Raw genomic sequence first — 22,866 nt, 5'->3', positions numbered from 1 at the left:
TCTCTCATCCTGCGCCATGCAGTGGCTGCATCTCTGCTCATGAGAAGGTGGTACATATCCCAATACTGTGCCTCCTCATATGCACGCCTCTTACGGCGTGTGAGGGTCCGTATTTGTCGGCTCGCCTGTGTCTGTGTAATGGTCCCCAGTGCTCTCTAGGCACGAAGGTGTCTGTATAGCTCTCTGCACTCGTCATCATACCACCGATTCTGGGGCGTGCTCCCAGATCTATCTGTGTGTTTGATGTGTGTGATGGGGGAAGCTGCGGGTGGTAGCCGTATGTAGTAGAGATGACATCTGAGTGGTGAGTGTGTCTAGGGGTGACAGGGGATCCATTTGGAGTAGCCCGTCATATACATGATGCTCATATACACAGCCTTTGTGGACTGTGTGGGTGCTGGTGTGGAGCTCGCCAGTGACAGCAACAGGTACGTGTGATCCGCACCGATAGGACAGAGGGGGGGATGGTGAAAGATGTCACTGCCTGTGTGGTCTCCATGGACCCCATGATGTAGTCCACTGTGCTACCTCCCCCTGACCGTGGAAAGCATGTCAGTGCTCCTGAATCCTGCCACTGTCTCATCCCGTTATAAGAAGTCCCCCATAAGGAGGACTTCCCCCAGGTTGGAGTAGTGTATGATCTCATATGAAAGGGCTGCATTTGGTGACTCTCCCAATGGCCCTGTGTCCTCCTCCTCTCTACTCTCCTCCTCTGTTGTCATGGCATATCTCGATCCTCTAGGAGAGAAGTAGCATAGAGCAATGTATAACACCCTCTCTGCCAAGAGATGCAGTCTGATCCACATGTATCTAGCCTCCTGATCACGTGCTACCACCCGTAGGCGCTCATGTAACTCTCGCCTGAAGAGTACCGCTATACCTCCAGATCCTCTCGATGTGCTCTGCCGTGTGGTCCCCCTGTGTGTAGACAGACTCCCATTGATAACCCTCTACTTTGGGTAGCCCCCTCTCTGGGCTCTGGTGTGTCTTTGTAAGTAGTATGATGTTCCGTCCCTCCATGACCTACTCCATCCTCCCAGTATGTGTCCAAAGTGCTCCATTGCAGTTCCAAACTGCTGTGTGTATCTGTGAATCTAGATCCTCCATAGCCGATGTCCCATAGGCCGCCTGGTGCTAATCGGTGGCCTTGCCATCGATGATGACACGACCATCGCGATAGAATGCTCTCTTGCCCTCTTTCCGGGCCTGTAGGACTCTCAGCATGCACAATGATTTGCTTTGATTGATGTAATAACTTGCACCAAGGACATGCTTTTGTAGGGAAGCAGTCTTATCTTTTGACTCACACAAACCAAGTACATGCTTTTATAGACAAGCAGTCTTATCTTTTGACTCACACAAACCATAAGCAAGTGACACATATCAGCTTCGGTGACATAACTGCATAGGTCACACACACTTATCTTATCTACTTATAAGAGTAGGTTCACAGACACATATAAGCACACTTACATATATAAGGGGTGTTCACATTTATACACACTTACGCATTGGTGGACACACAGGGTGGACAAAGGAGACGGACACGCACACATGCAACTCCAAATCCCATCAAACCTCCCTTCAGAGCGAAGGTGAAGGTGTATCAAGATAGACCTTCAATAGGCATGGTGAGTTGGGCTCATCGGCACCATGTGATGCAAAAGATCAAAGTGGCCATACCTAACATGATACAACATATCACAGTCAAGCCTGCAAATGGAGCTTGATCACACATGACTTTAACTTACATCAATCTACTCAAAGATCAACCCCCCCGGATTTCAACAGGGTTAGATTGGGATAGTGGAGATGGAGCTTGATCACACATGACTTTAACTTACATCAATCTACTCAAAGATCAACCCCTCCGGATTTAAACAGGGTCAGATTGGGATAGTGGAGCCTTTCATAACATAAGGCGGTACAAACATATAACAGACACGAGAAAAACACACAAGAGATTATTATTATTATATCTTGTTTTGGGGACATCCCGGGCAAAGAACCCATGACATACAAATAAAAGGAAAATAATAAAGGCAAGAACACATGCGGGAAAGCACAACACACAAAATTACAAATTATTTTTGGAAGTTTAGACGCTTTTTGGGTTGTGTTAGAGAAGTAGGGTTGCTTTTGGCGTTGCTTCCAGGCTATTGCCCTTCCATGGCGTTATGGAGTCTTCAATATGTTGCCGGCGAGCCTAATTTTGCCAATTTTGGCCAATTTGGCAAAAACCCTGATTTTACCTGATTTTGAGGAACACCCAAAATTGGGCCTATGCAAGAGCTTCAATTTTGATGCAGATTGCTGATTTTGCAGAAAGCCCCAATTTTATTGAAATGCAGGAGACGATTTCACCTTAATTTGTAAAAAGGTCCAAATCTGAAAAACCCTAATTTTCTGAATCTGCAGATACAGCACTAACAAGGCTTGTGCGCTCCTTTACAGGCACTTTACACACCTAAAAAATAAGATTTTGGAAAACCTTATCGTTTAGCTTTGTTGTGGGGTTCACGGATGAGAAGCTGATGGCAAGACCGGGCGAGCAGCAGAAGCTTCGACAGCTAGGGTTTGCAGGTTGCTACACAGAGATGGCTACAGATGATGACATCTGTCCATGATGCGTGTGCTGCAGGTACAGGTGGAGCTCTGACCACCGACTGGAGATGCAAATAGGGGCAGACAAGTGTTGGAGGGATCATCTCCACCTTCTGGACCTCTCCGGGACCCTCTACATATACCTTTTCTCCAGTCGTAGGTGATATATTAGCATGGGCTCTGCCCTCAGTTGTATTATCTCATTTTCCGCATAGTCTAGGATCTTGGCTGCACCTACGGTGTGCCTTGTGCTGCCTACTCCAGCTTTGTAACCACCTTTTGGTGAATATCATTGCCTTCAGTTCCTGTGCATCCTATATTTGTGAACTTCAATTTTCTTTCACTGTTTGGCACTTTGTCATGGTATCAAAGCGGGTTCAGGACTGAGGATTTGCTGGACAGCACCTACATTTTTTTTTCCAGAGGAGGTGGGCTGTAAAAGCCTGTACAGGCTGCGTTTTTTGCTACAGCAGGTTGCGTCTTTCTGCCCAGGCTGCGTTTTCAGCTCCAGACGGCTGCGTTTCTACCTGCACAGCCTGCTCAGGCTGTGCAACATCATCAGGAGGTTGCGCCTTTGCTTCAGAGGGCTGTGTTTCTGTCCGGACAGCCTACATAGGCTGCATTTTCTTCCACAGGAGGCTGCGTTACTCCTCAAACAGCCTGCACAGTTTTTTTTCCTCCCTAGAAGCATCTGCTTTCCGCTTGGACAGCCTCCTCTACCTTTTCTATCCCACCCCCTCTCTCCCACCCTTCAGAACCCTCTCTCTTTCCTGCTTCTTCAACCTTGCAGGCTGCATTTTTTGACGCTTCAGAGAAGGAGTTTTCTACATGCAGGATGGCTGCAAATACTTTCAACATTCCCCGGTTGGAGAACTCCAAATCATGCAGATTTCACATTGTGAAGTTTTCATCCGAGTTGCGGCCAGTTGATATTGTGCTAATTCTTTCTATCTTTAGCGGTGCATTTGCCCTATCAACTACTTATTCACTATACTAATTCTTCCTATTTGCTACTTCCCTTAGTGCTAGGCTTCATTATGGGTGAGTCTGCCCTGCATCTCCGGAGGTTTTACAAAAACTCAGTACGAAGGGCTTTGTGTGAATATATGCTCATATGGGTGTGTGTGTGTGTGTGTGTGTGTGTGTGTGTGTGTGTGTGTGTGTGTGTTTGTGAGAGAGAGAGAGCATATCTTGATACAGAGTTTTTTTTTTTTTTTCCGAGAAAAGATCCTTTCATTAGTTATGTAAAAAAACGCCCGTAGGGCTACAAAAGAGATCTCTCCTGCTCCTAACAGAGAGAAGAGCAGTGAATACATCATGGCAGCCCGGGAGACTCTCCCTAGGTGCTGCAAAATACAAGCATCAGTCTAAAGGACTGAGCGGCTAAATCATACAATGGGGGGGGGAAAGAGCCAAACAGGTGGCCTGTAGTGCCAACGGGGGGATCCCGTGTGTAGGGTGTAGAACGGGCCGCAGCGCCAAGTGGTATGAAAGGCCTGGCGCCGTAAGATCGCCTCATCCGAGTCTCCCCGGATGCGGTCGTACTGTCCTCGCAGGGTGTGGATCAACTCCTGCCAAATCCCCCGAACAGTCTCTGCTGGTGGCTCCAATCTCCCCTCAAAGGCCGTGGCCCTCCAGGTGAACCAGATGGTGAGGCTGCTGAGGAGCTCCCATCGTAAATCCCTCTCCTGTGTCCAGCTGGCGGACGAGAAATCCGGTGCCGGAACCAGGCGAGGCTGGCCCCTAATAAATCTGGTGGCCTGACTGCCCTGCTCCATCTCATAGCCCATAGCAGGCCCGGACGAAGTCGACCAAGCAGCGGCACCCCACGTAAACATACCCTCTGGAGAGAGGGGGGCCAGAATACGCAGCATCCGCAGCCAAATCTGCTGTGCCTGAGGGCAGTCCCAAAGGCAATGTCTCTGTGTCTCCATAGGGTGGCCGCATCGGACGCAGGCCGCCGGAAGACCGCTATAAACAAGCCAAGTGCCTACTGCTGAGCCCCTGTGGGCGACCAGCCACTGAAAAGCCGAGATCCTGCGGGCCTGTCGACTAGCCCATAGCCGAGCCCAGAAATCCTCCAGGAACTCCTGTGATAGTCCCTGCAATCGCCAATGCCCCGCTGCCGCTGGAGAAACCGTCCTCCTCGCCGTCAAGATATGCCGTCCCAACCTAACAGTATACTGGAAAAATGTGATCTCTGTGGCCTCAAGGGATGCATAAGGATCATGCCACTCGTACTCTCCGGGGTCCCACTGCAGCCGGGCCAAGGGGCGCGCTGCATATGCCCATATGCGCCAATCCGGGAGCACGTCAGCAGGGTCGGGGTCAATATGCCACTTCCGAGAAGCGGCAGCCACTACCCGAATCCTCTGAAAGGTGCACTCTGCAACCAAAGGCGACTCCACCTCCACTCTCTGGAGTCTGCCCTCATCCTGAATATCATAATAGAGGCATCTGCCATCCTCAGTGCTAGCTCTGACAGCAATCAGGATCTCCAACTGTGTAAAGGCTCCCATCCACCGTGGGGCCACTGGCTCGAGAGGTGTGAACCACTCCTCTGAAAGTGCCTCCTGAATATCATCCCTCATAATCAATCCCCCTCTGAAGTGACTCAGCCTCTCCACCTAGGTCTCCTCTGGTAGACTGCAGAAAGCCTGCCAGTCTCCAAAACTACGAGCTGGGCCTGCCGCTAAAGGTCCCCAGGCTAGACGAGGCCGAGAACCCAGCATATGACCCTGCTCTGTACGAACCGCTGGGCTCCAGATGAGCGGCTGCCTGGCCCGCTCCTCAACACAAGAAGGAGGCCGCTGAGAGAGCCCCGGTCTCAGCAGCTCCCAAGCTCTCAGGATACTCAAAGCAAATCTGTCCTCCCATCCTCTACTGAGGCCTGTCCTCCTCATCTCTATGAAGATCCAGCGAATCTCTGGTGCCCAAGTACCCCCTGCAGGAGGCGCCCGGGCCTGCAGTCGCTGCAAGAGGAGCTCTTTCCAAGGCTCAGCGCCTGGAAGCAACCCCCGAACAATAAGCTTCCCCAATAAGGCTCTACTCTGATCGACTGGATCTATAATGCCCAAACCGCCCTGAGCCAGCGGAAGTGTAATAACTGCCCATGCAACCTTTGCCCGAGCTGGCTGACCGTCCCGCCCAGACCACAGAAAGTTCCTGATCAGCCTCTGTACCTGGCTGATGCAAGAGCTCGAGAAAATCCAGCAAGACGTAATGTACCACATAGTCGCTAACAGCACCTGATTTGCCACCACCACCCTCCCAGCCAAGGATAGTCGAGCTGTACTCCAATACAATAGCTTCTTCCGAATGCTCAGAAGAAGCGGGGCAATCTGCTGCTCAGGTGACAAATCGAGGCCAATCGGGCATCCCAAATACCGCACTGCTGTGCCGGGAGGAATCCATCTAAAACCGGGGTCCGGACTCCATGCCGGAGTGGGAGCACTACTGATCCAAAAGGCCACTGTCTTGCGCCAATTGATCAATGCTCCCGAAGCTGCACTAAAAACCTGGAGCGACTGCTCTGCCCGAATAAGATTGGCCTCTTGGCCATGCAAAAATAAGCCCGTGTCATCTGCAAACTCAGCATCAAGCAAATCCTCCCCCCGGACTGGGAGCTGAAGTCCTCTCAAACCAACCTCCTCTGCCGACAAATACATACTCATAGCCTCCGCAAAGAAGAGAAAAAGGAAAGGGGCGAGAGGACACCCCTGACGGACTGATCTGGTCAGCTCAAAACTCGGCCCCCGACCTCCTGCAATCAGCACCTGGCTGCGAGCTGTGGAATACAAAGCTGCCACCCCTCTGATCCATCCTGGCTCAAAGCCCAGGCGTAGCATAGTGCCCTCTAAGAATCCCCAATCAACTCTATCGTATGCCTTCTCAAAATCGAGAAGCATCACGACCAAGTCCTCGCCAAGAAACCTAGCTCGGGCCGTCGCCTCCCAGAAAGTAAAGATGTTGTCAAGGATACTGCGCTCCTTGACAAATCCTGTCTGAGTAGCATGAATCAACTCCCCCAGGAAGGGCTGGATCCTCAAACTCAAGGCCTTTGCCAAGACCTTGTAGACAGTATTGAGGATCGTAATAGGCCTCCAATGCCGAATATCATCTGATACTCCCTCCCCCTTGGGGATAAGATAGATCAAGCCCTCTGAAAAGCTCTGCGGCATCACCCCAGTGTCCAAAACATGCTGAAAGCCCCTGCGGAGGCCTGGCCCCAAAAGGTCCCAATAGCGCATAAAAAAGGCCGGCGTCAGTCCGTCCTCCCCTGGGCAACTATGTCGTGGCAGGACCCTCAAGGCCTCGGCAAGCTCAGTCTCTGACAGAGGCGCACCTAAAACTGTGCGCATATGGTCTGTGACCCTCCTCTGCACATGGGCCCACACAGTCTGTCTGCATACATCTCGATCCTCAGTGGCTAGCTCCGCTGAAAGCAAGTCACTATAAAAAGCAGTGGCAATGTCTCTGATCTCCCCGAGCTCAGTAGCTATCGATCCATCCGGTCTACCAAGCTGGCGAACCCCTGCTCGCGCATGACGGGGTCCAGTGATCTCAAAAAACTCCCCAGTCACTCTATCACCAAGCTGCGTCCACTGAGAGGCCTGACGACGATAGTAAAACTCATGTCTCTGCTCCTCTGCCTCTCTAACCTCCTGGCGGGCCTGGCTCAGCTGGGACGCCACCCACTCACATGCTGGCTGTTGCTCCTGAAGGCGCTGTAGCGAAGCAAGGCTGCGTCTCAGCCGTTGCTCCCGCTCTCGAATCTCTCCCAGTCGTGTCAAAGCTGCAGCGTGCAGAAAAGAGCTAAGATCAATGAGTCCCTGGGCACACTGGCCCGCTGCATCCTGGTCAGAGCACTGACTATCATGCCAGATCCTCTCAATGTCCTCAGCGAGACTGGGGTCTGCAAGTACCCGCTCTGGGATCCTCAACTGCAAGCTGGGCTCCCGTGTCCCCTCCTCCAAAGTCAATATAACTGGCGCATGATCTGAAAATGAGGTGCCAGCAAGAATGCCGACGGAGCCCCCTCGCTCCCCCAACCAATCGCCCACATAAAAGCGATCAATCCGAGATAGATTAGTCCCTCCCTGCCGGCGATCCGACCGAGAGAAACTAAGACTGTCCTGAGACCGGGAGAAAGCCCCATGCTGCCATGCATCAGTGATCCTCAGTGACATGCAAAACCGGTCCCAAGCTGCAAGCTCCGTGCCGTGCACTGTAACATGACTGCCTCCCACCCTATCTGCCGGGTCCTCAAGCATGTTGAAGTCTCCCCCAACACACCAATGTGCGGCCTCTGGCAATGCATCTGTGACCTGAGTCCAGAACTCTGCTCTGGCACTAGCATGATTGGGCGCATAGATGTTGAGCACACCCAATAGCTCATCATGCATCCGCAGAATGACATACTGTGCTCTACCAGGCACAATGATCCCTCGATCCACAATGGCCTGCCGCCATGCATCTGCAATAACCATGCATACTCCTCCCTGTCCACCCAAAGGACCAAACCCTGCAGACCAGAAAGTGTCCCATCTACCAGGCATCACCGAACCATATCTCCGGATCCTGCTCTCACCCAAGTGGTGCTCCTGCATCATCAGAATGTCAATGCTGCCACCAACCAGGCATCTCTGTAGCTCCTGCCTCAAGCAGCCTCGATAGCGTATAAAGTGTGCTCCGCCAAGGCCCTGTACATTCCATGAGATGATCCTCATGGATGTCCTACTGAGGTGGATGCTGTCTCAGCCGTGCGGCGAGCCTTCGCAAGCGGCTTGGATGGAGAGTAGTCCCCATCCGAACGGCTGCGAGTCTGCCCACCCGGTGTACTGCAAGAATCCCGGATCAGGCGCCAGTGGCTGTGACCCATGGCGACTGCCTCTTGCTCTGACATAGTAACCTCGTGTATACTCACAAATCCTGGGTCGCGTGCCAAATCTGCAACTATGGGCATGACCAAATGCCGAATCCCGGATGAATCCACACTCCCGGGATCCAAGAAAAAATGAGCCAACTCCCAAAGTCGGCCTATCACATCTGTAACCTCCAAATCGCTCATGTGATGAGAAAACTCAACTGCCTGAGTCTTCAACGTGCTGAGAGCGAGCTCTAGAGTCCACTCCCGGTCACAAGGTCCACATAGAGGGAACGAGAAGGCCACCGCTGAGTCTAGTGCCTCCTCCCCGCGGGCCGGAGGTATCACTACATGCACTCGGATGGGTGCTGGCTCATGGGGGCCCTCGGCTCCAAAAAGCCGTGTAAAGGTATAATCAAACGCCTCCGAGCGCTGACGAATGCCGAGGCGACTCAGCCGACTGCGGATAGATGAAATCCGTGAGGCCCTAATCGGCATAGGTCTCCTCTGTGATGCTCGAGCGAGGTCAGTGCTCAGCGCCCTCCGGACTGCAGGTGAGCGCCAGGGAACTGCCTGGACCTCCCGGGAAGGCGAGGCGGGCGGAGGGGGAGGAGGGGGAGGCGAGGGAGGAGGAGAGGGAGCCGTTGCCGAGACCGGAGCGGGGGCGGGAGGAGGCGATGGTGGACGCGAGGCGGTGGGAGGGGGTGGGTGTGGGGGAGGTGAAGGAGGGGGAGCTGGCATCTCCTGGTCCTCGGTCGCTGCAGGGGTCTCCTCCTGAAGGGGAGCAAATCTGTTCCTCACGGGAACCCAGTGAGGCTGAGACTGTGGCTGCTGCTGCAGCGGTATCTGGGCGTGCTGCTGTGGCTGTCTCCCTCGACGGCGCCCCTGTCCAGGCTGCCACTCCGAGGTCTCTGAGGCCTGAGCAGGTGTCCCTGAGGCTGCCTGCCGAGCCGATTCTGTGGGCGGGCCATCCGTGGCCTGCTGCTGTGGTGAGGGCCGAGGTCTCCTGCGAGGGCAGGCCTTGGCCAAATGACCGACCTGCCTGCAAATGAAGCACTGGTTCGGGAGCCCCGAGAACTCCACTCTCTGATCTATCCACCCCCCCCCTATCCTAGGTAGCTGAATGACCTTAGGAAGGGAGGAGATGTCAGATACCAACACTCTGACCGAAGGTAGCCCAGCTGCTCTGGCCACCACTGAAGCTGCTGAGGGGCCCGTCTCAAGAACCGAGTCCACCAATGCTCCGAGCCTGGAGAGGAGCGGAAGATACTCCCGGCGGAGACCAGGGAAACAAACTGTAATATGGAAGAGGCGCTCTCCCTGCTCCGCCGCTGCTGGGTCAAATCCATGCTGCCAAGGCCTGAAGAAAGCCCGAGCACCCCTGATATCCAGAGGACTCATGGCAAGGACCTTGGCAACGCTCTGGACGGCCTCGAACTCGATCTGATAATGTCCCCGGCCCAAGAGCTGTACATCCAGGATCTTGCCCACATCTGCAAGAAGGCGGGCCTGAAGAAGATCCCTGATCTCCCCTCTGCTGGGGCGAGTGCCGACTATACGGCAGATGGTGGAGTGAGCCTGAAGGCGCTCCACCTCTGCGGTGAGGCTCGCTTCCTCTTCCGGCGAAAGAGAAAGCCTGATGGGGATGACCTCGGGGGCGGGCGAGGGGGCTGCAGAAGAGTCCCTCTGAGGCGAGGCGGGAGGAGTCTCCATCAGAGTCTGAAGCTCAAGCGAAGGCGAGGCGAAAGCGGAAAACCTGCAAGAAGCGGGCTGCACACCAAGAGGCGGAAGGACGGATGACGACGAGGAAAAAAAAAAAAAAAACCCCTAAGGGGGGAAAACAGCACGACAGAGGAGGGAGGGGGGGGGCGAAAATCGGAGGAGAGGCCCAAAGGGGGGGGGGGCGGCGACAACGCGAGAAGGAAGGGGGCGGGGCGCTGCTGAAGGGCGTGAAGAAGCGAAGAGGCGGGGGGGGGGCGAACTGGCGGCAGCGGGTAGGGAGGGCGAACAGGCGGCAGCGGGGAGGGAGGGCGAAATGGCGAAGAGGGGAGGGGGGCGAACTGGCGAAGAGGGGGGGAGGGCGCAGCAGCGAGGAAGGAGGGGGGGGCGGCGCAGCAGCGAGGAAGGAGGGGGGGGCGCAGCGGCGAACAGAGGGGACAAGCGGGGGGCGGGAGGAGAGAAGGGACGCGAGGAGGGGGGGGGGAGCGAAGGCGCGCAGAGCAGGGGGAGTCGGGAGCTTCAGCGAGCGAAAAAAAAAAAGGAAGGTTTTCTTGATACAGAGTTCTACACCCACTATTGGGCACTGATGACGTTAGTGGGGATGTCGTAGTATCTAGTCCATACTATGCATAATGGAGTTCAGGGTTGCTGCCGTACGTACGTACGGATCCATACAATACGGTGCAGCCGTACGGTATGGTACGGTATCGTGCTGTACGGATCCGTACGCAGTCATTTAATATATATATATATATATATGAAGCGTGTGTGGCGAGGCCCCAATACTGGCGATTGTAGATAAGCGACCACGTTGCACTTTATTTTGGGCATTTTGTGTGTACTTGCGAAATCGAGTGTCCTTTGTGTACGTGCAAAGTTTTGCAGAGCAAATTTCAAGTCTGCGCACTCCTCTGGAGACCTGCACAGGGCAATTTTCACGTGCACTCGGGTAAATTTCGTGCCCACGAGTCTTTTCCTCGCTCTCTCTCTCTCTCGCCTAGACTTCATCATGCCGCGCAAGACTAACCCGAACTAGGCAATCCACACCAATGTCCTGAGGGTTGTTAACACTGCTTCTCAGCAAGGGTCAGGTACTCGGCTATGGGCGTGCAAGTATTGCGGGGAGCAGTACACTAGCACCATAACTCGCGTCATCAAGCACATGACAGGTATCGGGTGCACCAATCAATGTGGTCCATGTGATAAAATACCACAAGCTTTGAGGGACCAATTGATTGCGGAGAATTGTCCTGCAATGGGTGGTGCAAGCAGTGTTAGAGGTGGTGAAAGTACGCAAGATGCTCTCCATGATGCTTTTATTGGAGATGTTACAGGTTCAGGTACACTAGATGAGGGTGAAAGCCTTTGGCTTGAGCCCAATCCACCACAGGCAGGAAGAGGGCACGTATTGCTGATGATGAGGACCTCCTGCCACAAGATGCGAGAGGTACAGGGGAGGCATCAAAGCAATCCACTCTGCCTTCTTGTATCTCATCACAAGCTTGGGTAAAGGAGCGGCAAAGGGTGGCAGAAATGGAGATTTGACGTACTCTTATTGAGTGTAATATATCCTTCAATGTGTTAAAGACAGACCAATGGAAAAGAATGGTGAAAGCAATTGCGCAGGTAGGGCCTACTGAGACGTGGACAGGTCTTGAGTATACGAAGATGCATACATCCATGTTGGATGAGCAGAAGGCCTTGATAGACAAGGCGCTCACTCCTGTGAAAGCAGGTTGGTAGGAGTTCGGATGCACTATTATTTCAGATGGGTGGGTAGACATTCGCAAGAGGCACATAATCAATATCCTTGTGTCATCTTGCTTGGGCACCTATTTCTTGCATGCCGTGGATGCAGGGAGAGCAGGAGACAGGATCACAGGGGAGTTCATTTATGGCCACATTCGACAGGCTATCCTTGGGACAATGTTGTGCAGGTGGTGACTGACAACGCCTCTAACTGCAAGGCAATGGGTCAAATTGTTGAGGCAGAGTTTCCACATATAGTGTGGACTCCATGTGCTGTCCATTGTCTTGATTTACTTATGGAAGACATTGGGAAGCTTGTTTGGGTGCAGCCCATTGTTGCAGATGCTGTAAAGATCACCACCTTCTTCCGCAAGAAGCATCAGGCTCTTGCCATCTTTCGGAGCCATAGCCCTTTGGATATGGTGAGACCCTCCCAGACTAGGTTTGCCTACATATTCTTGGTCTTGGATAGGCTCTACAAGATAAGAGATTCACTATCATCAACAGTTGTGGATCCAAGGTGGCGACAGATGCATCATTCAGAGGATGAGCATACAAAATACTTGCAGAGGCGGATCCTGGATGATGATTTCTGGCGGCAGGTTCATAGCCTTTCAGTTGCACTTAAGCCCGTGTATGTCCTTCTCCGACTTACAGACATGGAGGGCTCAACTTTGGGACTGGTCTTTCATTTGTTTATGCAGATGAAAGACCATGTTGCTCAGTGCTCCATGATGACTGCTCAACGGTAAGCAATAGTTCTAATTTCTTCCTCTTTCTTTGATTTTTATGACTTCTCGATTCTCAATTCTCATGACATGTCAGGACTGACATGTGTAACCTAAGACATGTATTTCCAATCTCTCATTTTCAGCCAAGGTGAGATCTTGGACATTGTAAACAAACGGTGGACATTCATGAGCCGTCCTATCTATGCAATGGCTGCCATGCTCCATCCTCTCTACAAGTCACCAGAGCTATGGAATAATACTGCTTTGAGCATGAATCAGTCAGAGTATGTTGAAAGGATGTTCTCAGAGGAGGAGCAACTTCAGATCGATAGAGAGTTCACCACGTACATGAATGGTATTGGTGCTTCATTTGCGAGACCTGTGTCATTGAGGAAGGAAGCCATGAAATTTCCTTTGACATGGTGGCACTCTTATGGAAGGGTTGGTCTTCCAAACCTTTCACGCTTTGCTCTTCGTGTTCTCTCTCAGGTAACTTGTAATTAATCTCTAAAGTATAGTCTTCGGAAGTGAAGCCTGATGTTTTAGCATTAAAAGATTTACAAATTTGCTCGCATTGCACTCATTTTTGCACAGGATTGCTCAGCTGGAGCATGTGAGCGGAACTGGAGCTCATACTCTCTTATACACACCAAGATTCGGAATCGCCTTAGTACTTCTCAATCAGAGAAGTTGGTGTACTGCAGAGCTAACATGAGGCTCGTGCGAAGCTACCATGCTTTGGGGTCACCGAAGCAAATATAAATTGGACTCGAGAAGAACTTAGAAGTAGAAAATTATTTCTAGTTCAATGAATATCCAATATGCAATTTGTGGCATGTTTAAACAGGTAGATCCAACACTACTCAAATTGGTAGATGAACCCAGCCCGGAGCTTGTGGATTGGCAGATTAGAGATGAGCAAGAGGAGATTTTGAGAGCTTTACATAGAGAGCTTGAGAGTGTGGATCGTCGTGTGACCCGCTCACGTGCACGATCTCTCAGCATTCCTCTACGACAGGCAACTCCAGATCCAGGCTCTGCGAGACAAGAGAGCATTCGCAGGGGAAAGCTTCCAGTTCGCACCCATCAGAGGCGTGCAAATCAGGCTGTCCAACTCATTCACACTCAGATTCCCGAGGCACATGACGAGGATGCACTGGAGCTTGTTGTTGTTGAGCCAGAGTTCAATGGTATCAATGATGGAGGCATGCTCTCTTCAGAAGACTCATCATCTTCATCTGATGATGAGATTTGAGACTCTTGCGTCTAGACAACTGTAGTGTTTCATTGTTTTGCTTTTTGCACTTGTGGACCAGGACATGTGCTATAGACATGATATTTTTACTCTCTTTTATCATCTATGACTTTCATGGTTCTTGCTTATATCACTATGACATGAGGTATTGTGTAATGGGCTTGGTAACTGATTTAAACTTTAAGTAATGAGGTTCACTCCATAGATTTTTGCCATTGTGTGACCAATCATGATAGTCCTGTAGTTACCTGGGTCTGTGGGGTCTCCTGCTTTGTGGATGGGGACAATGGTGTTGGTAGTCCAGGAGGGTGGGAAGCCTTCACAGAGTGCTCTGTTAAAAAGATTGGCAAGAATGGGAGCCAATACGTGGTGCCCGTGGGCAAAATGTTCCGCGCGTAGATCCTCATGATCTTTTGCTCTCCCATTATGCAGCTTTTTAAGAGCCTGACTCGGTCATCACGATAAACAGCCCATTTTCTTGCCTTGCGGCCTTCCATAACCTGAACCATCCCGGCTTTCCTGTGTTCCACCTGTAGGGGAGTGAGGTCATCTCCAAGGTATATTTTGGTGGTTTGGAGGGTGGCCCTCTTCTTCAAGAAAGCCAAACGGGACTCCGTATCTTTGAACTTGAGGAGGAGAGGCCTTTCCCTCGTCAAGTCCTTCCCGGCTCGCCAAGCATCTATAAAAGGGGTGTCAATGAGACCCCTCTATCTACATAAAGTCTCACCGTCGTCTTTTGGTGAGTTGCCCCCTTGCAAGCCTGTTATTGGTGCGTCACCTTGTTCAAAGGGGGGTGTATGTGAGGCTTGGGATTTCTATCCGGCCTCACATGGTGCTCTTGGGGTGAGCTTGGGTGCCCCGAATATATTGCATCTATATGGAAGCAACTTGAGGTAGAGTAATGTGGCCTAGCCCAACCTCTCCTACCTATGTCTAGACACATGCCGGCTTGTGGGCAAGGGATCCCGTGCCTCGGACACCCATAAGCTCTCTCTCTCATCACATTTGTGATCCCAATTTGTAATTTCGTCGCATTTTGGAATTGAATCAGTGTCATTTTGTGGGTTGGAATCTCTCATTGGTGTGATACAGTTTTCCTGTTTTCGGCAACACAGCCTGATACATTTTTGGTCACAACTATTGCATATGGTGTTCGTTTTCGGTGTTCTAGTACTCAAAACGACCGGCTCATCGTCCTCTTCGAGACGAGCTATAGGTCTACATATGCAGCATTGAGCAAGTATATTCTGTTTTCAGTTTTATCCTGAGATTTTTTAGTCTTGTGCGGGAACTCGGACCCGAAACGCGCCTCGAGATCACAAAGCTAGAGAGAGAGAAAGACTACTCAAGAGAGAGTATTTGCCGGTACAATGATTAGCTTTGATTGTATTTGATGTAATAACTTGCACCAAGTACATGTTTTTGTAGGCAAGCAGCCTTATCGTTTCACACAAACCATAAGCAAGTGACACACGTCACCTACGGTGACATCATTGCTTAGGTCACACACACTTATTTTATCTACTCATATCATAGTCAGAGGGGACGGAAGGGACGGTAGCTTGGGACGTCAGGATGTGTCAGAAACGGGGACGGAAGGGGACGGTCGGACGTCCCCCTTGAGGCGTCCCTCACAAGAGATGGGGGACGGGGACGGCTGCTGGCAAGGGACGGACTTGTGGGGGGACGGCAGAGAGCCGTTGTGCCTTGCAACGGTCCTTTTTATGCTCGCTTTCTGGCCGTTTAGGTGGCCGTTTGGGGATGCCTTCCCCTCTTGCCACTTGGGCCTTGGCCTCTGAGGCTTGGCCCTTGGCCCTTGGGCCTTGCCTCTCTCTCTTGCCTTGGCCTTTGAGGCTTGGCCCTTGCCTCTCTCTCTCTTGCCTATCTATATAAGAACAATGCTACAAGGCTACAAGCACACACACACACCTTCAAGCAACTTTCTCTCTCTAGTCTCTTGAGTCTTGAGTCTTTGGCACTTTGCTCATTGCTCAAGCTTCAAGCGGCAAGCCACACTCTATGAGTGTATCTACTCTCTCTAGTCTCTCCCCCTCAAGCTTCTTCCAACCTCCAAGTTCCAAGCCTCTCACACAAGCCTCTACTCTCTAGACACTCTCTCTTTCTCACCTCTCTCTCAAGCCTCTTGAGTCGTCCAGCTTCCAAGCCTCTAGGCTCTCACACAAGCACTCTAGTCTCTAGTCTCTAGTCTCTCTCCCTCAAGCCTCTCTCTCCCTCTCTCTCTCCCCGTCCCACATGATATTGTATCCCCTCACTGTACTCCACTCACCTCCATAGCGTACCCCCCCCCTCACTATATTCACACCCTATAAGGGTTTCTATTTACCTTCCAGTTCCAGTTTCATTTTCTAGGTGCCAGTAGTATCATCTTTATTTTTCATTTTCTGGTTTTTTTATCCAGACATTGTATCAGATCCACCATGATGTAACTTTTTGGTCTCATAGGTCATTATGGCCTTTTGAAGACGTTAATATAACATTTCATTTCTCTCCCTCTCTCAAGGCTCAAGCCATCTTCAACCACGGCATCCTCCTCACGTGCCGGGACTTCCCGTAGAAGGACAACGGGATGGACATGGTAGGAGGTGGTTAACTACACCCCATCTGCTCATGGAGGCGGTTCTCTGCCATGCGCATGCAAGCTTTGCTCGTACCGGCGAATGGGTGGCGCTAACAAAGTGCGAGCCCACCTCTTGCATGAGAGTGGACAGGAGGTGCGGTTTTGCACGAATGTCACGCCCGAAAAGAGACCGGAACTTCTTGACAAGCTTGCCATCTATTTACTACGAGGCGGTTGAAGCGGCAAGAAGGACACCACGAGTGGCCGTGAATCCCGTGACGATGGGGAGAGGAACTCAAGCCTCTACGATGGAGTCATGTGGTGGATCGGGATCATGTACGCTATCACCTTCACCATCGAGTCGGAATGTTGCTCCATCCATGACGCCGGCACCCTCCATCTCCACGGCCTCTCAACCCTTGTGTGGCCCACGGTGACAATCTACACTTGGGGAGAATTGGAACCCCAAGTTGAAGGAGGAGGTGGATATGGTGGTGGCCCGCTTCTTCTTCCACGACCACATTGCCTTTTAAGCGGCTAGGTAAGTGCAATCAATCATTGCCAATTCATCATTCGTGTTTTCATCATCCTAGTCCCCTTCTCATTAGTAAATTGCTTTCTTGAATAGGTCGGAATACTTCAAGGTCATGGTTAAGAAGATTGGGGAGTATGGCTCAAGCTATACCCCCCCCCTCATCTGAGAGCTTACGCAATACATTACTCGAGAAGGAGAAGCGCATTGTAGAGCAAGTGGCCGACGAGCAACAAGAGGATGAGGTGCAGCAGCAACATGCCAGTGAGGATGAGTTTGATGCTCCTTTGGCACAAGCTACCCATGACTATGAGGCAAGCACTTCACGTGGATGATCATTCATGGATCATGATTCATGGGCCTTACTACTTAGCTCTAGCCTCTAGCCTCTAGCCTCTAGCCTCTAGGCTTTAGCATTTTTTGTCATTTGAGTCCTTCCATGTATTGTACCTCCTTAAGGCTTAGTCCTGACTCTTGAGTCATGACTCATTTTGTATCTACTTAATTATTAATACAATCAACCGTCAACGCCTTCACTCTTTGATCAGCGTATTTTGTTAATATGACTCAAAAGCTTACCATTTTAGTGTAAATTTGTGCTCATTTTGATGTACTTCCAAAGTAGAATAAGTGTAGAATAGAAAAACTTTTTTTTAAAAAGGTATTTTTTGAGTGTCGTTCCCTCCCCCGCCCCGTTCCCTACTTATGGCCGTCCCCCATCCCGTCCCCGTCCCCCGTTACCGTCCCCTGTCCCTTGTGACTATGACTCATATGAGTAGGTTCACACACACATATATAAGGGGTGTTCACACCTTTGGTGGACACAGGAGATAGACACGCACACATACAACTCCGAATCCCAACATGCAAGTAGCCTTATCTTTTGACCCTTACATATCACACTCACACATACACTTATCTTATCCAAGTGTTCACACCTAAGCAGGTGTGCACACTCATAAATGAACAAGATTACACATTGTATGCTCTTGTGTGTGTGTGTGTGTGTGTGTGTGCATGCGCGTGTGGAGTGTGTGTGTGGGGGGGGGGGGGGGGGGGGGGGAAGCATATATTGATACCCAGTTCTACACCCACTATTGGGCACTGATGACGTTAGTGGGGATGTCGTAGTAGCTAGTCCGTACTATGCATGATGGAGTTGATGGTTTATTGTCTTGTGGATGACTACCATGAGGTTATAAATTGCACTTTCTTATAAGGTGAATTCGGGCATGTTCCTGGGTTCATCTAGGTATATCTTTATGCTATATTAGTGGGCATGCAAATTTGGCATTGTGAAGTTTTCGTCCAAGTTGCGGCCAGTTGATACTCTGTTAATTCTTTCTATCTTTAGTGGTGCATGTCCTATCAACTATATTTTTGTTGTAATAATTCTTTCTATTTGTTATGATCCTTAGTGCTAGGCTTCATTATGGTTGAGTCTGCCCTGCATTGCCGGAGCTCTATTAGAAACTCAATACACAGACCTTGTATGAATGTTTTGCTCTCATGTGTGTGTGCGCGTGGGGGGGGTGTGGGTGGGAGCATATATTGATACCAAGTTCTACACCCACTATTGGGCACTGATGACGTTAGTGGGGATGTCGTAGTATCTAGTCCATACTATGCATGATGGTGTTGATGGTTTATTGTCTTGTGGATGACTACCGTGAGGTTATAAATTGCACTTTCTTATAAGGTGAATTTGGGCATGTTTCTGGATTCATCTAGGTATATATAAGTTTTCATCATCAAGCTCTACACCCACTGAAGCTAAGCAATTTGCCTTGCTTTCCTAGACGTTTCTTGTTGTGTGCTCCAACTTCCAAGTATTTAGCAAGTCTTGTGACCTTGTAGCAATCAAATTCTTAGTCTAACAGCAAGTTTAGCAGTATTTCCCTTGAAACTTCAACCATGCCATCTTAGCTTAATCTATCTAAGTGGAAGGTTACATCAATGCTTTGCAAAGGTAGTTCTTATTATCTAAGATCATGAGCTGGGGGGAAGGCATGCCACATACATTATTTTATTCTCCAATTACATCAGAGGTAACAATTCGATGCGAGTATTTCTACAGGAGTGTGTGACTGCTTAACATCTTGGTGTCTTACCTGCTCTGGACAGTCGTTGCTATGTGGCCATCACTCCTCCAAAGACACCCAGTGTAGATGCAGTGCTTCTAGCACTTCAATTCTTCTACACCATTATACAACAATGGATTTAGCTAGAAAGCAATGTGTTCAATACGCGCACATGAATAATTTTGAACTTTGCATATGTTGTGCGTTAACCAACCTTCACCAAAGCAAGTATGCTAAGAGGCTGCAAATTATTGCTGCAAGGTTCTGATCTAAATTGCATGTCATGGACAGATAAATCTGTAATCGATAAAAATGGAATAGAGCAACATGGCATCAAAGGGCTTGTGGCCGGAAAGAAGGCGGCTTCGGAGATGGAAAAAGAGGAGTTCTTCAAAGTACGTATAGTTGCATAAGTCTTCAATGTACCTATAGTTGCAAAAGTATTTCAAATTTTTACAGAAATTGAGGGGGTTTTTTCTTATTATTATTATTTGGGTGTTGCAGGGGGCGGTTTCTGGAAGCCCAGGGTTGATAAATGATAGTATGAGTGGTACACACATGCCAAGGAATCGTGGTATAACATCCATGAAAAGTCCTGTAGGGTCTTTGCCAAGTCAGCATGGTTTCACATTTTCAGGTGGAGAGGATTCTTCTTTACTTTCCAAGCCAAGCCAACGTGGTGAAGGTGGAGGACGACTTAGTAGGGGAGCTTCCTCATCGAAGAACCCTCTTTTATTTCAGAAGTCTGATCAACAAAGTGACAAAGACAAGCGCCTTCCAAGATCTCAAATCTGGAGATCTAATGCCAAAGAGTCGAATGCTGTTCCAATTTCCGCATCTTTGGTTTTGGGACTTGAATCCAGCTCCTCACAGCAGCATCATTATGCTTCTACAAGTTTCACAGATGACAGAAGTGAGACTTCAAGCAAAGATGGAAGGCGTGTACGGAACAAAGACAGGCCCGATCGTCCAGTGTGGACTGTACGTCGGCGTGGTGATGTTTCTACAAGTTTGGAGTCTCCAAGATCTTTTGCTGTTGGATCATCCCTATCTCCACCAGGCGAGTCAATAAAGTGTGCAGGGTTTCTTCAAACTAATCTAATAAAGCCTGAAGTTACTCTAAAGAAAGGAGGGGAATCTCAAAAGAATTAGGTGTTCAAAACATAAGGGATCAGGGTTTGTCCCTCAACCATCTGCATATTCTGAGGATCTCTCAACCAGCTTTAACCATCTGCATATTCTGAGGATCTCTCAACCAGCTTTAGCCTGCATATTCTGAGGATTTCCGAACCAGCTGTAACCTGTATAAATATTTCACATACCACATCTGGGGGGGAAATGGCTAGCTTACCACCCAGCGTAGCTCCATCTGGAGCTTCCCTAATCCTTAGGATAAACGAACACCATGTTAGGCTTGCACCTAGCAGATTCTGACTTCCCATGGGTTCTCTCCACCCACCCAAAAAAGTGTCCATTAACAAGTCCTCTACTCACTTTTTACAACATTAAGTGAGGTGACCTTCATGTAAAGTCACTGTATACAGGGTCATTAGCTTATAACTTACTAATATTCAATTACTGTGTCATCAATTAGCAGTAGCCTAGAATCATAGAAGCCAACCTAGTTATGGGGAAAAAGAAATGATGTGATTTTGTCAAGAATATTATGTGTTTTTGCATCCTTTTGATATGTTAAAGGGCATCAAAGCAGAGTGAGGGCTTCAGAGCCTTTCAAGTAACCTACCATTTGGAACTATGTGCATTTTACAAGAGAAGCAGGTCCCATCGTATATATGTATATGCTGAGCAAGATTGCAATTCATTGCACACCGCCCCCCCTCCACCCCCCCCCCCGCCCCCCCGCGCACGGCACATGCGGCCGGGTGGGGGGATCCCTCTCCCCTCCCTACCTGTCTATCCTAATGGGGTTTTGAAGTTTGTATGCAACTTACATGTGTAAATGTGGACTTTGTAACAGGCAGTCAGAGGCAGGTAAGGGGTCCGAGGGAGTTCGACAGCAGTGTAACACCGGATGCAAGCAAGCCTGCCAACAAGCGAGTTGGTGGGTTGTCCACCATTTATGGGGGCCATGAGGTGAATTGCATTGATAGTCTATCACTGTGGATTTCAGCTTGAAATGATTTCTGCTGACTGTCTGATCATATATTCTCCATGTAGAAGCAAGTATGGGTGGCCAAGCCAGGGTCTGGAACTTAGATTTGGTGTCAAAGTTGGTTTAAGGTTTTGATTCTCTCCTCTATTGGTTGTGGTTTTGGATGTACATAGTTTCTAGCTATAGAAAGGCAAACTTGAAGTGGTGTTGATGGACTTCTTTTCCTGCAGTGAGTTGGAATTGCATGGATTAGTCCTTCCTATGGCACCAACTTTGGTGCAGCAGTGTGTTCGACTTTATCACGACTATAACAGGCTACTAGTTTTGAAGCATCGAATCAAATCTGTTAGAATTTGGCCTGTTTTGAGCTAGTTAAGTCTAGCTGCCAGGCTTGTTGGCATGGGAAAGCTTTTTGATCAGCAGTGTGCTACAGAAGCCAGTTATGCCTTTTGTCTACAAGAGATGGCAATGCAATGTGAATGAAGCTACAGGCAATGGGCTTTACACTTCATAGATCTGAGAGTCAGGTGGCAATATGATGGGTTCAGTGATCAATGTGGTGATTTGAAGGCTGCTTTAAAATCAAAATCCTCAAGAAGAGTAATCTTCAACATGATCAAGGCACTTTCCAGAGTGCAGAGGCTTTTGAAGGTGTGTATCACACACATCATGGAAGCCTCCTGCTGCCCTAAACCACAGAATTCACCATGCCTTGAAAAGATAAGTTATTCTATTGTTTTGAGGTTTTGATGGATTTGGGCATTGAAGAACAGTATACAGACCACTTTTGAGTGTTGGTGGCGCATAATGTCTGCTGCGTGATCGTCAACTTCATTGCTATATATAATGGAATAGTGTGCAGCTTGTGTGTTAATTGAGATGAAGGGCATGTAAGGACATCAATTTACGTGCCCAACTGTCATGAGATGGTGAATTGCTCTCTTTTTCCCACGTGCATGCAAGTTGCTGCCAGGTGTAAGCCGTCTATGTAAATAGAGCATGGTGCATGAGTTGGAACTGCAGACGTTACTGTCCATGGCAGGAGAAAAACTGTGCTGCACAAGATAACTGTACAATGTGGCAAGCATTAGTGACAAATGCATAGTTTTACTGGCTTACCTTGAAGGTCAGCAGTGCCTCTTTGACTATCATTTAAACGTGTTTGCTGACCAGAAGCAGTTACAGAAACATTTACCAAGAAATTACAAGTATAGAGCAAAACAAGTGAATTATCATCCTTTGACTTCATGTACACATGCGATTTGACTGTGTTAAGTCAAAATTCAGCTTAATTTAATCCACTGCCATATCAAATTGTGGTTTTGGACTCTGAAATCACCAAGTGGTTATGGGTGTTTGCTTTTGTCTTGTAGTTGTTAGGCTGTTTGTCGCATTAGTAATATACTTTTTGGAAGGTGTCCTACCTCTCTTCTGCCATGTTCTATGACTTCCAGTTGATACACAGATCTTATGTACTACCTATCGGTCTCACAGATTGTTTGGAACTTCAATAGACGTAAACGCAATGTTTCTTCCTGTGAAAAGGTAATGCTGTCTCCAATATAAATCTTGGTACCTCTCAGCGCTCCTTGTTCATTCTTGAAAGCTTCATGTGAAGCGGTGTCCCTGAACTTAAGG

General features: G+C 49.5%; 2 protein-coding genes across 8 annotated transcripts in view; both read left to right on the top strand.

Moving 5' to 3' along the window:
- LOC147622170 (regulator of nonsense transcripts UPF3-like) overlaps window positions 1-22,563 on the top strand; it is a 131,211-nt gene extending 108,648 nt beyond the window's left edge. For 4 of the 7 annotated variants that reach the window (XM_086823276.1, XM_086823273.1, XM_086823274.1 and 1 more), the window contains 5 exons: window positions 19,407-19,510; window positions 19,620-20,175; window positions 21,094-21,209; window positions 21,294-21,356; window positions 21,459-22,563. In XM_086823276.1, the coding sequence (XP_086679402.1) occupies window positions 19,407-19,510; window positions 19,620-20,175; window positions 21,094-21,209; window positions 21,294-21,332 (815 nt within the window). In that variant the 3' untranslated portion in view covers window positions 21,333-21,356; window positions 21,459-22,563. Of the gene's footprint in view, window positions 1-19,406; window positions 19,511-19,619; window positions 20,180-21,093; window positions 21,210-21,293; window positions 21,357-21,458 lie in introns of all 7 variants that reach the window. The other 3 variants (XM_086823277.1, XM_086823275.1, XM_086823272.1) reach the window with 1 other exon arrangement.
- Window positions 12,969-13,999, top strand: LOC147622171 (uncharacterized). The gene is made up of 4 exons (XM_086822731.1): window positions 12,969-13,158; window positions 13,264-13,418; window positions 13,510-13,874; window positions 13,986-13,999. The coding sequence occupies exons 1-4, from the start codon at window positions 13,018-13,020 to the stop codon at window positions 13,997-13,999; spliced, it is 675 nt and encodes a 224-aa protein (XP_086678857.1). The 5' UTR covers window positions 12,969-13,017.
- Window positions 22,564-22,866: the final 303 nt, after the last annotated feature.

The sequence above is a fragment of the Cibotium barometz genome, chromosome 29 (genome assembly GCF_041138505.1).
Source record: "Cibotium barometz isolate CiBa-2024 chromosome 29, ASM4113850v1, whole genome shotgun sequence".
Taxonomy (NCBI): Eukaryota; Viridiplantae; Streptophyta; class Polypodiopsida; order Cyatheales; family Cibotiaceae; genus Cibotium; species Cibotium barometz.
The sequence above is the reverse complement of the archived record's forward strand: the minus strand, read 5'-3'. Positions and strand labels throughout refer to the sequence as shown.

Bases quoted from the DNA above. Each gene is read 5' to 3' on its own strand.
- LOC147622171 (XM_086822731.1), top strand. From the start codon at position 13,018: ATGAATGGTATTGGTGCTTCATTTGCGAGACCTGTGTCATTGAGGAAG. The intron at 13,159-13,263 runs GTAACTTGTAAT...ATTTTTGCACAG, and splicing joins CTCTTCGTGTTCTCTCTCAG to GATTGCTCAGCTGGAGCATG. The intron at 13,419-13,509 runs GAAGCAAATATA...TTGTGGCATGTT, and splicing joins TACCATGCTTTGGGGTCACC to TAAACAGGTAGATCCAACAC.